This window comes from Somniosus microcephalus, unplaced genomic scaffold, assembly GCF_052327205.1.
Source record: "Somniosus microcephalus isolate GS21.2 unplaced genomic scaffold, FLI_Smic_1.0 unresolved_chr1, whole genome shotgun sequence".
Classification (NCBI taxonomy): domain Eukaryota; kingdom Metazoa; phylum Chordata; class Chondrichthyes; order Squaliformes; family Somniosidae; genus Somniosus; species Somniosus microcephalus.
In genome coordinates this window covers 124,770,664-124,787,041 of record NW_028225179.1, presented here as the reverse complement: position 1 = coordinate 124,787,041, position 16,378 = coordinate 124,770,664, and the positions used below count along the sequence as shown (strand labels likewise).

The 16,378-nt window shown below is 52.7% G+C and overlaps 1 protein-coding gene across 1 annotated transcript in view; it reads left to right on the top strand.

Moving 5' to 3' along the window:
* LOC147095804 (uncharacterized) overlaps positions 1-16,378 on the top strand; it is a 206,004-nt gene that overhangs the window by 154,652 nt on the left and 34,974 nt on the right. The window contains exon 31 of the mRNA XM_085973720.1: positions 14,938-15,072. Within this exon, the coding sequence (XP_085829846.1) occupies positions 14,938-15,072 (135 nt within the window). The remainder of the gene's footprint in view (positions 1-14,937; positions 15,073-16,378) is intronic.

Sequence of the window (16,378 nt, the reverse complement as noted above, 5' to 3'; positions counted from 1 at the left end):
GTTAAAACATCTTGTGTACGCGTCCACTTCCGGTCAAGTGACGTCACGTCCTGTTGTCACATTGTTTGAAGGTGTCTGTGTTATCAGATAGAATTGGAATTCCCTATGTAAACACATGCTGTAGTTTCAGGCTGTGACCTGTAGGTGGTGATTTAGTGCCACAATATCTTTTAATTCATTCTCAGGAATATGGGTGTTGCTGGCAAGGCCAGCATTTATTGCCATCACTAATTGCCCTTGAGAAGGTGATGGTGAGCCGCCTTCTTGAACCGCTGCAGTCCGTGTGGTGAAGGTACTCCCACAGTGCTGCTAGGGAGGGAGTTCCAGGATTTTGATCCAGTGATGATGAAGGAACGGCGATATATTTCCAAGTCAAGATGGTGTGTGACTTGGAGGGGAACTTGGAGGTGGTGGTGTTCCCATGTGCCTGCTGCCCTTGTCCTTCTAGGTGGAAGAGGTTGCGGGTTTGGGAGGTGCTGCCGAAGTAGCCTTGGCGAGTTGCTGCAGTGCATCTTGTAGATGGTACACACTGCAGCCACGGTACACCGGTGGTGGAGGGAGTGAATGTTTAAGGTGGTGGATCCCGGGTGCCAACCAAATGGTCTGGATGGTGTTGAGCTTCTTGCAGCTGCACCTATCCAGGCAAGTGGAGAGTATTCCATCACACTCCTGACTTGAGCGGTTTTACACCCAGCCTGATTTTACTGTCTATTGAAATGAATGGAGAGTAAAATTGGACGGGTTGTAAAACGGGCAGCCGACCCGATCCCATCAGTTTCCCGCTGGGCAGGTTGGGTTAAAATTAGCTGTCTAAAGCTCAACAACACCAGATAAATATCCTGGGCTCGCCTGGGAAACTGATGAGCGCCAGATCCCGTGCTGTCCACTTGCCGCACGCTCTGTCACTGTGGTGTTGTGCGCCAGCCCTTGACCGGCGCCCAACGAGCAGCATCCGTTCTCCGGGCTCTGCATTATCCAAGAGCAATGCCACGGGAGATCAGCCACTCATATCATTGGGGTAATTTGACAAGGCTCCCCTCACGGAGCGGGCACTCGCTAATTCAGGATCGCACGTCGCAGAACCGTTTCTTCGGCATTACTGCCCCGTCTCCGGCCGGCGCTTCTGTTGATCGAGAGTCAACGATGGGAGTCGTTGTGTTTGTCAAGGTGAGGAGCGCAGGACTTTTCCTTTTATATTGAACATCAGGATCGGGAGCTCGGAGAGGAAACAAACTGCAGGCCAGGCAAGACTATAATTGCAGTAGGAGACGTAGACAGAAGGGATCAGGTGACGCCATGACAGAGTGAAGAGAACAGGGCGGGGTCCAGGGACCATCATGAGGGGTAGGAACAAAAAGAGCGATTGAGCATCATACAAGTGTCTAAGAGGGAGCTGTACCTGCCCTGGGAGTGTTTGATGGGACAGTGTCGAGGGAGCTTTACTCTGTATCTAACCCCGTGCTGTACCTGCCCTGGGAGTGTTTGATGGGACAGTGTAGAGGGAGCTTTACTCTGTATCTAACCCATGCTGTACCTGCACTGGGAGTGTTTGCTGGGACAGTGTAGAGGGAGCTTTACTCTGTATCTAACCCGTGCTGTACCTGCCCTGGGAGTGTTTCATGGGACAGTGTAGAGGGAGCTTTACTCTGTATCTAACCCGTGCTGTACCTGCCCTGGGAGTGTTTGATGGGATAGTGTAGAAGGAGCTTTACTCTGTATCTAACCCGTGCTGTACCTGCCCTGGGAGTGTTTGATGGGACAGTGTAGAGGGAGCTTTACTCTGTATCTAACCCGTGCTGTACCTGCCCTGGGAGTGTTTGATGGGACAGTGTAGAGGGAGCTTTACTCTGTATCTAACCTGTGCTGTAACTGCCCTGGGAGTGTTTGATGGGACAGTGTAGAGGGAGCTTTACTCTGTATCTAACCCGTGCTGTACCTGCCCTGGGAGTGTTTGATGGGACAGTGTAGAGGGAGCTTTACTCTGTATCTAACCCGTGCTGTACCTGCCCTGGGAGTGTTTGATGGGACAGTGTAGAGGGAGCTTTACTCTGTATCTAACCCATGCTGTACCTGACCTGGGAGTGTCTGATGGGACAGTGTAGAGGGAGCTTTACTCTGTATCTAACCCGTGCTGTACCTGCCTCGGGAGTGTTTGATGGGACAGTGTAGAGGGAGCTTTACTCTGTATCTAACCTGTGCTGTGCCTGCCCTGGGAGTGTTTGATGGGACAGTGTAGAGGGAGCTTTACTCTGTATCTAACCCGTGCTGTACCTGCCCTGGGAGTGTTTGATGGGACAGTGTAGAGGGAGCTTTACTCTGTATCTAACCCGTGCTGTACCTGACCTGGGAGTGTTTGATGGGACAGTGTAGAGGGAGCTTTACTCTGTATCGAACCCATGCTGTACCTGCCCTGGGAGTGTTTGATGGGACAGTGTAGAGGGAGCTTTACTCTGTATCGAACCCGTGCTGTACCTGCCTTGGGAGTGTTTGATGGGACAGTGTAGAGGGAGCTTTACTCTGTATCGAACCCGTGCTGTACCTGCCCTGGGAGTGTTTGATGGGACAGTGTAGAGGGAGCTTTACTCTGTATCGAACCCGTGCTGTACCTGCCCTGGGAGTGTTTGATGGGACAGTGTAGAGGGAGCTTTACTCTGTATCGAACCCGTGCTGTACCTGCCTTGGGAGTGTTTGATGGGACAGTGTAGAGGGAGCTTTACTCTGTATCTAACCCGTGCTGTACCTGCCCTGGGAGTGTTTGACGGGACAGTGTAGAGGGAGCTTTACTCTGTATCGAACCCGTGCTGTACCTGCCCTGGGAGTGTTTGATGGGACAGTGTAGAGGGAGCTTTACTCTGTATCTAACCCGTGCTGTACCTGCCCTGGGAGTGTTTGATGGGACAGTGTAGAGGGAGCTTTACTCTGTATCGAACCCGTGCTGTACCTGCCTTGGGAGTGTTTGATGGGACAGTGTAGAGGGAGCTTTACTCTGTATCTAACCCGTGCTGTACCTGCCCTGGGAGTGTTTGATGGGACAGTGTAGAGGGAGCTTTACTTCGTATCTAACCCGTGCTGTACCTGCCTTGGGAGTGTTTGATGGGACAGTGTAGAGGGAGCTTTACTCTGTATCTAACCCGTGCTGTACCTGCCCTGGGAGTGTTTGATGGGACAGTGTAGAGGGAGCTTTACTCTGTATCTAACCCGTGCTGTACCTGCCCTGGGAGTGTTTGATGGGACAGTGTAGAGGGAGCTTTACTCTGTATCTAACCCGTGCTGTACCTGCCCTGGGAGTGTTTGATGGGACAGTGTAGAGGGAGCTTTACTTTGTATCTAACCCGTGCTGTACCTGCCCTGGGAGTGCTTGATGGGAAACATAGAAACATAGAAGATAGGAGCAGGAGTAGGCCATTCAGCCCCTCGAGCCTGCTCCGCCATTCAATGCGATCATGGCTGATCATCCAAGTTCAGTGCCCGGTACCTGCTTTCTCCCCATACCCCTTGATGCCTTTATCCTTAAGAAATATATCTAACTCCTTCTTGAATATATTTAATGAATTGGCCTCTACTGCCTTCTGTGGTAGAGAATTCCACAGGTTCACCACTCTCTGGGTGAAGAAATTCCTCCTCATTTCTGTCCTAAAAGGCCTACCCCTTATCCTTAGACTGTGACCCCTGGTTCTGGATTCCCCGACCATCGGGAACATCCTCCCTGCATCTAGTCTGTCCAGTCCTGCCAGAATTTTATAAGTTTCAATGAGATCCCCTCTCATTCTTCTAAACTCCAGCGAGTACAAGCCCAATCGACCCAATCTCTCCTCATACGTCATTCCTGCCATCCCAGGTATCAGCCTGGTGAATCTTCGCTGAACTCCTTCCATAGCAAGAATATCCTTCCTCAGATAAGGCGACCAAAACTGCACACAATACTCAAGATGTGGTCTCACCAAGGTCCTGTACAACTGTAGCAAGACATCCTTGTTCCTGTACTCAAACCTTCTCGCTATGAAGGCCAACATACCATTTGCCTTCTTAACCGTCTGCTGCACCTGCATGCTTACCTTCAGCGACTGGTGCACAAGGACACCCAGGTCTCGTTGCACTTCCCCTTCTCCCAATCTATTGCCATTCAGATAATAAACTGCCTTCCTGTTTTTGACACCAAAGTGGATAACCTCACATTTATCCACGTTATATTGCATCTGCCATGCTTCGGCCCAATCACCCAACTTGTCCAAATCATCCTGTAGCTTCTTGGCATCCTCCTCACAGCACACACGTCCACCCAGCTTTGTGACATCTGCAAATTTGGAGATATTACATCTAGTTTCCTTGTGTAGATCATTAATATATATTGTGAATAGCTGGGGTCCAAGGACCGATCCCTGCGGTACCCCACTAGTCACTGCCTGCCACTCGGAAAAAGACCAGTTTATTCCAACTCTTTGCTTTCTATCTGCCAACCAGTTCTCTATCCAAGTCAATACCTTGCCCCCAATCCCATGTGCCTTAACTTTACATGCTAATCTCTGATGTGGGACCTTATCGAAAGCCTTCTGAAAGTCCAAATACACCACATCCACTGGTTCTCCCTTATCTATTTTACTCGTTACATCCTCAAAAAATTCCAGTAGATTTGTCAAGCACAATTTACCTTTTGTAAATCCATGTTGACTTTATTCGATCCTGTCACTGTTTCCAAGTGATCTGCTATTACATCTTTTATAATGGGACAGTGTAGAGGGAGATTTACTCTGTGTCTAACCCGTGCTGTACCTGCCCTGGGAGTGTTTGATGGGACAGTGTTGAGGGAGCTTTACTCCTTATCTAACTCGTGCTGTACCTGCCCTGGGAGTGTTTGATGGGGCAGTGTAGAGGGAGCTTTACTCTGTATCTAACCCGCACTGTACCTGCCCTGGGAGTGTTTGATGGGGCAGTGTAGAGGGAGCTTTACTCTGTATCTAACCCATGCTGGGAAGGTTTGATGTCAACACTTTGTATTGAAGTAGGAAATATTCCATTAAATTGAAGAAGTATCTGTGTACACCCCTGAGATGAAGCACAGCTGGATGGAAACCTTCTCAGGATACTAAACAATAATGATTGTTACAGTCACAGTGTATCATACCTGGAAGACTCCTTGTGCGTCTGCCGCCACCGCCGTGTGTAAGGGCGTGCGTCCCGATCGGTCCTGGACGTTGGTGTCGGCTCCCATGTCCAGCATGCATTTTGCTGCATCTGCGCGAGAGAATCGAGCCGCCAAGTGCAGGGCGTTTTCACCCGTCACATCCGTCTGGGGATGAAGGCTCGCTCCCTGGCCAATCAGGTCCAAGATGACACTGGCCGAGGCATCCGGCGTCTCCGCCTCGGCGTAACTGGATTCCAGGCCGCCCCCCGCACAGGCGGCCAGCATCAGCGGTGTAACTCCGTCTGAAACCGACAATGGGCAGCATGGGAAAGGGGGACAAATAGAGACAGTCAGTGAGAGAGAGGGGGAAAGAGAGAGAGAGGGTAAAGGAAACAGTTTGAGGCCTGCCGCACTCTGCTCCAGACTAAGTTGTGTCAGATCTGGGAAAACATTGATCCAGGCAGCTAGGAGCGAAGGAAAATCAGAGGAAAGAGTCATGCCTGGGCAGTGGCTGACCCTTTAATAGGGGCATAGGCCGCCAGCCTGGGAGTAGGCCACATTGTCATGGAACCTGTGAGCAGGCCATGTTTTCATGGAACCTGGGAGTAGGCCACGTTGTCATGGAACCTGTGAGTAGGCCATGTTGTCATGGAACCTGAGAGTAGGCCATGTTGTCATGGAACCTGAGAGTAGGCCATGTTGTCATGGAACCTGGGAGTAGGCCATGTAGTCATGGAACCTGGGAGTCGGCCATGTTGTCATGGAACCTGGGAGTAGGCCATGTTGTCATGGAACCTGGGAGTAGGCCATGTAGTCATGGAACCTGGGAGTAGGCCATGTTGTCATGGAACCTGGGAGTAGGCCATGTTGTCATGGAACCAGGGAGTAGGCCACGTTGTCATGGAACCAGGGAGTAGGCCACGTTGTCATGGAACCAGGGAGTAGGCCATGTTGTCATGGAACCTGGGAGTAGGCCATGTTGTCATGGAACCAGGGAGTAGGCCACGTTGTCATGGAACCAGGGAGTAGGCTATGTTGTCATGGAACCTGAGAGTAGGCCATGTTGTCATGGAACCAGGGAGTAGGTCAGGTATCCATGCTCCCCTGATGTAGGCCTCAGTCCGATAAAAAAGAAAAAGAAAATGATTAAAAATACTAAAAAAAAAATAAGCTTTCCTTAATATCATGAAGCAAAAAAAAAAGACTTGTAGATAGAATGCCAGTATAGTCATCCTTCAAGGTGAAGGGGACAAAAAGCAGAGGGCATAGATTTAAAACCATTGGCCAAAGACCTAGAGGGGAGATGAGGCGATATTTTATCCCTCAGAGTTGTGGGGATCTGGAACGCTTGACCTGAAAAGGGGGTGGAAGCTGATTCCATAATAATTTTAAAAGTTGGACAGGCATGTGAGGATGAGGAACTTGCAGGTTTACAGGCAAAAAACGGGGATGTGGGCCTAAGCACGACTGTTTGTCAAAGAGTCGCCACAGGCACGATGGGCCAAAAGGCCTCTTTCTGTGCTGCGAGTGTCTATGATTCCATGAAGAGCAGAGTCAGGGAAACAGAATCTGATTGGTTCCTTTGCGGTCAGGATCGCCACGGTGACTGATTTATAGCTGGAATTAGGGCTTCTAAGTCGATTTGGACACTGATGATATAATGATCTGTGATGGCACCACAGTTGCTGGATTCTGTTGCCCTGGATTTTGTCCATTTTCTCCCCTCCTCTCTTGACCCCTGGCTGGGGTTCATTTGTTGGCTGCCAACAGCCGCGCAAAACCTCATCAGGGGACCAATCTTCCTCAATGAGCCGAGACAGTGCAGACAGGCTATTCAACCATGGGAGTGAGGGCACCAGAATACTACTAATGCCTGAGCACTTCTCTACAGCAAACAGGAGCAGAGACACTGGCTGATTCCTCCCCCCGCAACAGTAATCAGGAGCAGAGACACTGGCTGACACCCGCCCCCCCACAGTAATCAGGAGCAGAGACACTGGCTGACACCCGCCCCCCCACAGTAATCAGGAGCAGAGACACTGGCTGATTCCCCCCCCCCACAGTAATCAGGAGCAGAGACACTGGCTGATTCCCCCCCCCCACAGTAATCAGGAGCAGAGACACTGGCTGATTCCCCCCCCCCACAGTAATCAGGAGCAGAGACACTGGCTGATTTCCCCCCCCCCCGCACAGTAATCAGGAGCAGAGACACTGGCTGATTCCCCCCTCCCCCCACAGTAATCAGGAGCAGAGACACTGGCCGATTCCCCCCTCCCCCCACAGTAATCAGGAGCAGAGACACTGGCCGATTCCCCCCTCCCCCCACAGTAATCAGGAGCAGAGACACTGGCTGATTCCCTCCCCCCCCCCACAGTAATCAGGAGCAGAGACTCTGGCTGATTCCCTCCCCCCCCCCACAGTAATCAGGAGCAGAGACACTGGCTGATTCCCCCCCCCCCCCACAGTAATCAGGAGCAGAGACACTGGCTGATTCCCTCCCCCCCCCCACAGTAATCAGGAGCAGAGACTCTGGCTGATTCCCTCCCCCCCCCCACAGTAATCAGGAGCAGAGACTCTGGCTGATTCCCCCCCCCCCCCACAGTAATCAGGAGCAGAGACACTGGCTGATTCCCTCCCCCCCCCCACAGTAATCAGGAGCAGAGACACTGGCTGATTCCCCCCCCCACAGTAATCAGGAGCAGAGACACTGGCCGATTCCCCCCCCCCCCCACAGTAATCAGGAGCAGAGACACTGGCTGATTCCCCCCTCCCCCCACAGTAATCAGGAGCAGAGACACTGGCTGATTCCCCCCCCCCCACAGTAATCAGGAGCAGAGACACTGGCTTATTCCCCGCCCCCCCCACAGTAATCAGGAGCAGAGACACTGGCTGACACCCGCCCCCCCACAGTAATCAGGAGCAGAGACACTGGCTGATTCCCCCCCCCCACAGTAATCAGGAGCAGAGACACTGGCTGACACCCGCCCCCCCCACAGTAATCAGGAGCAGAGACACTGGCTGACACCCGCCCCCCCCACAGTAATCAGGAGCAGAGACACTGGCTGATTCCCCCCCCCCCACAGTAATCAGGAGCAGAGACACTGGCTGATTCCCCCCCCCCACAGTAATCAGGAGCAGAGACACTGGCTGATTCCACCCCCCCCCCACAGTAATCAGGAGCAGAGACACTGGCTGATTCCCCCCCCCCACAGTAATCAGGAGCAGAGACACTGGCTGATTCCCCCCCCCCACAGTAATCAGGAGCAGAGACACTGGCTGATTCCACCCCCCCCCACAGTAATCAGGAGCAGAGACACTGGCTGATTCCCCCCCCCCCCCACAGTAATCAGGAGCAGAGACACTGGCTGATTCCACCCCCCCCCCCCACAGTAATCAGGAGCAGAGACACTGGCTGATTCCACCCCCCCCACAGTAATCAGGAGCAGAGACACTGGCTGATTCCCCCCTCCCCCCACAGTAATCAGGAGCAGAGACACTGGCTGATTCCCCCCCCCCCACAGTAATCAGGAGCAGAGACACTGGCTGATTCCCCCCTCCCCCCACAGTAATCAGGAGCAGAGACACTGGCTGATTCCCCCCCCCCCACAGTAATCAGGAGCAGAGACACTGGCTGATTCCCCCCCCCCCACAGTAATCAGGAGCAGAGACACTGGCTGATTCCCCCCCCCCACAGTAATCAGGAGCAGAGACACTGGCTGATTCCCCCCCCCCCCCCCAGTAATCAGGAGCAGAGACACTGGCTGATTCCCCCCCCCACAGTAATCAGGAGCAGAGACACTGGCTGATTCCCCCCCCCCCCCCACAGTAATCAGGAGCAGAGACACTGGCTGATTCCCCCCACCACAGTAATCAGGAGCAGAGACACTGGCTGATTCCCCCCCCCACAGTAATCAGGAGCAGAGACACTGGCCGATTCCCCCCCCCACAGTAATCAGGAGCAGAGACACTGGCTGATTCCCCCCCCCCCCCCACAGTAATCAGGAGCAGAGACACTGGCTGATTCCCCCCCCCCCCCACAGTAATCAGGAGCAGAGACACTGGCCGAGTCCCCCCCCCCCACAGTAATCAGGAGCAGAGACACTGGCTGACTCCCGCCCCCCCCACAGTAATCAGGAGCAGAGACACTGGCTGACACCCCCCCCCCACAGTAATCAGGAGCAGAGACACTGGCTGATTCCCCCCCCCCCCCCCCACAGTAATCAGGAGCAGAGACACTGGCTGATTCCCCCCCCCACAGTAATCAGGAGCAGAGACACTGGCTGATTCCCCCCCCCACAGTAATCAGGAGCAGAGACACTGGCTGATTCCCCCCCCCACAGTAATCAGGAGCAGAGACACTGGCTGATTCCCCCCCCCCCACAGTAATCAGGAGCAGAGACACTGGCTGATTCCCCCCCCCCACAGTAATCAGGAGCAGAGACACTGGCTGATTCCCCCCCCCCACAGTAATCAGGAGCAGAGACACTGGCTGATTCCCCCCTCCCCCCACAGTAATCAGGAGCAGAGACACTGGCTGATTCCCCCCCCCCCCACAGTAATCAGGAGCAGAGACACTGGCTGATTCCCCCCTCCCCCCACAGTAATCAGGAGCAGAGACACTGGCTGATTCCCCGCCCCCCCCACAGTAATCAGGAGCAGAGACACTGGCTGATTCCCCCCTCCCCCCACAGTAATCAGGAGCAGAGACACTGGCTGATTCCCCCCCCCCCACAGTAATCAGGAGCAGAGACACTGGCTGATTCCCCCCCCCCACAGTAATCAGGAGCAGAGACACTGGCTGATTCCCCCCTCCCCCCACAGTAATCAGGAGCAGAGACACTGGCTGATTCCCCCCCCCCCCACAGTAATCAGGAGCAGAGACACTGGCTGATTCCCCCCCCCACAGTAATCAGGAGCAGAGACACTGGCCGATTCCCCCCCCCCACAGTAATCAGGAGCAGAGACACTGGCTGATTCCCCCCCCCACAGTAATCAGGAGCAGAGACACTGGCTGACACCCGCCCCCCCCACAGTAATCAGGAGCAGAGACACTGGCTGATTCCCCCCCCCCACAGTAATCAGGAGCAGAGACACTGGCTGATTCCCCCCCCCCCCCACAGTAATCAGGAGCAGAGACACTGGCTGATTCCCCCCCCCCACAGTAATCAGGAGCAGAGACACTGGCTGATTCCCCCCCCCACAGTAATCAGGAGCAGAGACACTGGCTGATTCCCCCCCCCCACAGTAATCAGGAGCAGAGACACTGGCTGATGCCCCCCCCCCCCACAGTAATCAGGAGCAGAGACACTGGCTGATTCCCCCCCCCCCCACAGTAATCAGGAGCAGAGACACTGGCTGATTCCCCCCCCACAGTAATCAGGAGCAGAGACACTGGCTGATTCCCCCCCCACAGTAATCAGGAGCAGAGACACTGGCTGATTCCCCCCCCCCACAGTAATCAGGAGCAGAGACACTGGCTGATTCCCCCCCCCCACAGTAATCAGGAGCAGAGACACTGGCTGATTCCCCCCCCCCACAGTAATCAGGAGCAGAGACACTGGCTGATGCCGCTCCCCACCCCCTGCCTGCCCAGGGGTGCTGAGGCCCACTGTAGCCCTTCTACCGCCACCCTGACTGAGATCAGTTCACTTGACACAGACTCGGGGCAGGGGGAGGATGGAACCCAAGGCCTCCCAGTCCGTATGGCCCAAGCGTCTATGTACCTGGGCCCCTCACGTCAACATCCACGCTCTCTGTATTCTCTTGTGGTGGGGTCTGTGCTACAGACTGGGGGGCGTAGACAACGGCCTTGATGTGTTTCTGGGTCCACTTCCGGTCATCAGACAGCATCGGGGTCTCCTCGAGCTGCAACCAATCACACGCACACACGTCATGTTAGCACAAAAGCAGCTGAACACTTCCCTTCACCCTTTTTTCCCTTCTCCCTCGGGTGCAGGCTCACGTGGACATCCTGCGAGGTGTCAGCCGTGACTCAGTGGGCAGCACACTCTCGCCTCTCAGTCAGAGTGGGTTCTAGGCCCCAACCCAGAGAGTTGAGCACATAATCTAGGCCGAGATTCCCAGTGCCATTGCTGAGGGAGCGCCGCGCTGTCGGAGGTGCCGTCTTTCGGATGAGATGTTAAACCAAGGCCCCGCCTGCCATCTCAGGTGGAGGTGAAAGATCCAATGGCACTATTTTGAAGAAAAGCAGGGGAGTTATCCCTGGTGGACTGGCCAATATTTATCCCTCAACCAACATCAAAAAAGACAGATAATCTGGTCATTTATCACGTCGCCCATTGTGGGATCTTGCTGTGCGCAAATTGGCTGCTGTGTTTCCTACATTACACCAGTTACACTTCAAGAAGTACTTCATTGGCTGTAAAGCACTTTTGGACGTCCTGAGGTTGTGAAGGGCGCTATAGAAATGCCAGTCTTTCTTTACTTGCTGAACACAGCGGGAGCAGGAGTGAGGCACACTCCACATGCTCAGTCAGGCTTTACCACAGGCCTCGGGCCTGGCCCTTTAATTTTACCCAGAGTGGGTTTGCTTGGCCCTGGTTCAATCGCCATTACAAATAAAAGGCGTTAGTAATCGGGAATCTACCAGACACGACGGTAAGGGCGGAGTCCGACGCCACTTCAGAAACTGTCCAAAAAGCCACCCAACATCTCCCTCCAACTGTCACCAGACTCAGCTGTGTGTGAACGATGAGCCTCCGGGAGTCTGGCTCTCGGTGATCAGTGCACCTCACAGTGAGTTATCATCACACGGTGAAGCGCAGGAACCGTACAGTTTGCGGTACGTCTCGGTGTGACAGTAATTCAAATTAAATGAACGACCTCTGCAACGAGCAAACACTTTGACCCTTCATCGAAATGGACAGCATAGAAGGAGGCCATTCGGCCCATCATGCCTGTGACGGCTCTTTGAAAGAACTATTCAATTAGTCGCACCCCTCCGCGCCCCCCCCCGCTCTTTCCCCATAGCCCTACAATTTTTTCCCCTTCGAGTATTTATCCAATTCCCATTTGAAAGTTACTATTGCATCTGCTTTCAGGCAGCGCATTCCAGATCACAGCGCACTGCGTAAAAAAAATTCTCCTCATCTCGCCTCTGGTTCTTTTGCCAATTACCTTAAATCTGTGTCCTCTGGTTACTGACCCTCCTGCCAGTGGAAACAGTTTCTCCTTATTTACTCTCTCAAAACCTTTCATAATTTTGAACACCTCTGTTAAATCTCCCCTTAACCTTCTCTGCTCATCATTACCTTGGACTTCTTGTTGCTGGGCAGGCTTTCCACTAAGGAATTCTGATTATCTTCTTCATCTTCACAGTCAGTTTCCTGGTTCAGGATCCTGGGAATAACAGTGCACAGTAAGAAGAGACACTAACACCATCAGAACTTATCTTCATAACCTTCCCTTTCTCTCTGGTTTATCGATATTACTATGGTTCATGTTCGACTGTATTTGCCTCTCATTTCTCCCAAGCTCCAAATATCAACTCCCCCCCCCCCCAACACATGCTCTTCTTCCTCCTCCTCTCTGCATCTTCACTGGGTGGAATTCAGGACTCATTGCACCAACTCATTCTTCGCCAGGACATCAAGATTGTGGATCTTGCTCCCTCCGTCAGTGTCACTGTCCTCCTCTGCTCCCAGTGTAATATAGATGTGGAACTTTTCACCTATCTCAGTCTCCCCTTCCTCCTCTGCTCCCAGTGTAATATAGATGTGGAACTTTTCACCTATCTCAGTCTCCCCTTCCTCCTCTGCTCCCAGTGTAATATAGATGTGGAACTTTTCACCTATCTCAGTCTCCCCTTCCTCCTCTGCTCCCAGTGTAATATAGCTGTAGAACTCCTCACCTATCTCAGAGTAATACAGATGTGGAACATGCATCCACTTCCCCTTACACTCCCAGAGTAATACAGATGTGGAACACGCATCCGCTTCCCCTTACACTCCCAGAGTAATACAGATGTGGAACACGCATCCACTTCCCCTTACACTCCCAGAGTAATACAGATGTGACAATCGTCCGCTTCCTCTTGCACTCCCAGGGTAATACAGATGTGGACCTCCTCATCCCCCTCAGTGTCGCCTTCCTTTAACCCTCTCAGATTGGTCCAGAGTTACAAATGGGGACATTGGGCAATGCAGCCTTACCCAACTGACCTAAACATGGTTAATCCAGCAGTTTTGGGCAGTAATAAGCAGGATCATAGATTAAGGATGTTGTGCCCTGGTCCGTGCTGCGTGAGTTGGTTTCAGGGGCGGTAGGTGCTACATATGTGGGCTTGGGTGAGGTGGGGGGGGGCGGTGTGGTGGGGGTATGGGGAGGGAAAGGAAAATGCCCCTGTGCTCCTACTCCGGAGCGCTATCCGATGATGTGTGTGCGGACATCAGGTGTGGACAGCAGCTGAACAGCAGCCAACGCCAACACATCAAGAATGGCCTCTTGGGCCAAGGTGCTTCAGGAGAGGCGGGATTAGGGAGAGCAAACTGGAGAGGGTGAGAAAGTATAAAATAAAAACAGAAAGCACTGGAAACACTCAACAGGTCAGGCAGCAGCTGTGGAGAGAGAAACAGAGTTAACGTTTCAGGTCGATGACCCTTCATCAGAACTGGAAGAATGTTGGAAATGTAACAGGTTTTAAGCAAGTACAGGTAAATGGTGGGGTGGGGTTGTGGGAGGGAAGGAAAGTACAAAAGGGAAGATCTGCGATAGGGTGGAGGGCAGGAGTGATTAAATGACAAAAGGGATGATGGAGCAAGGTAAAATGAGATGATAACGGGGCAAGTAAAGAAACAAAAGCTGGATCTAGAGGAGGTGTAAATGGGAATGGCAGAATAGCAGGAGGGAAGCTGGGACAATCTGGCAAGGAGGAGAAGGATGCCGTGGTCCGGGAATGTGGCAGAGAAAGGCGGGTAGACCCCAGGGGTGCAGACCACCCAACCGGCCACGTACCAACAGGGGTTCCCCACCCCAAGCACCAGCTTCACCTCCTCCACTCCCAGTGGCTCTAGTGCAGCCATCCTCCATCACCAGCACCCATTGTCTGAGAAAATGGGAGCTGGGGTTAAGATCAAAGGTTGTTAAACCCAGTGTTAAGGCTGGAAGGCTGTACTTTGTAGACAACAACAACTTGCATTTATAAAGCACCTTTAACGTAGTAAAACATCCCAAGGCGCTTCACAGGAGCGTTATCAGCCAAAAACTGACACCCAGCCACATAAGGAGACGTTGGGATAGATAACTAAAATCTTGGTCAAAGAGGTAGGTTTTAAGGAGCATCTTAAAAGAGGAGAGAGAGGCGGAGAGATTTAGGGAGGGAATTCCAGAGCTTAGGGCCTAGGATGCTGAAGGCACGGCCACCAGTGGTGGAGCGATGAAAATCTGGGATGCGCAAGATGCCAGTAATGGAGGATTGGAGGAGCGAAGAGACCACGGAGGGTTGTAGGCCATGGAGGGATTTGAACCCAAGGGTGAGAGTTTTACAACTGAGGCGTTGTCGAACCAGTTAAGTATAAACCGATTGGGGTATATCTAGAGTCAAACATTGACCATCCCAAGGACCAGAGTTAGCGAGGTCCCGTCATCGTGCAGCGTGCGGATCGGGAATTGGCAAATCATGCAGCGGTCTCTGCTGCGGCCAGCGGGGAGCATTTCTTGCCAGCGAGCCCGCCACACCCAACAGATCAGTGCAAGCAATGCAGCATCATATTTCTCCCCCCCCCGACCCTCGCCCCCTCCCACCCACTTACTTCATCCCTATGGAGTCTTCCCCCACTGGCTCCCTCCTCTTGTAGTTCTTGGACTCCTTGTTTGGGGCGAAGCCGGGGGGCAGCCAGAGCGGGCCGCGCTTGCGTTTTGGTTGCTTGGCAACGTGAATGCCGACGAAGATTCCGACAGCGACGGCAAAGAGGATGGCGAGCGAAATGCTGGTCAGCTCCCATGGAAACGAGACGGCTATGGGTTCAAAGAGAAGGATTAGAGAGGTAACGCAATGGGGCAGGGGCCAGACCAACGCACATCTACCACCTTCAGGTCAATTCATATATGGTGGCTGCATATAGTGACCCCGCAGGTCCCGTCTGGAACAGTGATGATTGGGTAATTACCCCGTCAATCACGCCTGGAGACCGCACTGCTGCGAGTGACTGGGATCGATTTTACACACATACATTATTTGTATTAGGTAACGATCCTCCACTCACTGCATTTTGCAGGAGAAATAATCCTGATCTACGCAGGAGACTCTTTGTTGTAGCTGATGAGGAAGTAGACTCTGCTGTAGTTTGAGTAAGTAGACTCTGCTGTACGATAGCAAAATACTGCGGATGCTGGAAATCAGAAATAACAACAGAAAATGCTGGAAATACTCAGCAGGTCAGGCAACATCCATGGAGAGAGAAATAGAGTCAACGTTTCAGGTCGAAACCCTTTGTCAAGACTGAAAAAACACAGGAAATTAAACTGATTAAGAGGCCAGTTTGGGGGCTGGGAAATGGGGATGAGAGAGCAAAAGAGAAGTGAAGAGACATTAAGAGGTATTCAAAACAAACGAGATGGTGATAGGACTAGTGGAGACAAAAGACGGCTCTAGATTAGGTGTGAAATGCACTGGCAGAATGAGAGACAGCTGCCACGTGGGAGAGAGAAAAAGGGGGAAGGGCCAAAACAAAGGTGTGGAAAAAAAATATATATAAAAATGTAATAGGGGCCGAGGTTATTATCTGAAATTGTTGAACTCGATATTGAGTCCGGAAGGCTGTAAAGTGCCTAATCAGAAGATGAGGTGCTGTTCCTCGAGTTTACGCTGGGTTTCCGTGGAACAATGCAAGAGCCCGAGTACAGTGAGGTCTGAGTGGGAATGGAGCGGTGAATTAAAATGACAGGTGACCGGAAGCTCGGGGTCACCCTTACGGACTGAACGGAGGTGTTCCGCAAAGCGGTCACCCAATCTGCGTTCGGTCTCCCCAATGTAGAGGAGACCACATCGTGAGCAGCGAATACAGTATACTAGATTGCAAGAAGTACAAGTAAATCGCTGTTTCACCTGGAAGGGGTGTTTGGGGCCCTGGACAGTGGGAAGGGGGGAGGTATAGGGGCAGGTGTTACATCTCCTGCGCTTGCACGGGAAGGTGCCGGGCGAAGGGGAAGTGGTGCTGGGGGTGATAGAGGAGTGGACCAGGGTGTCTCGGAGGGAGCGATCCCTATGGAATGCTGAAAGGGGAGGGGAGGGGAAGA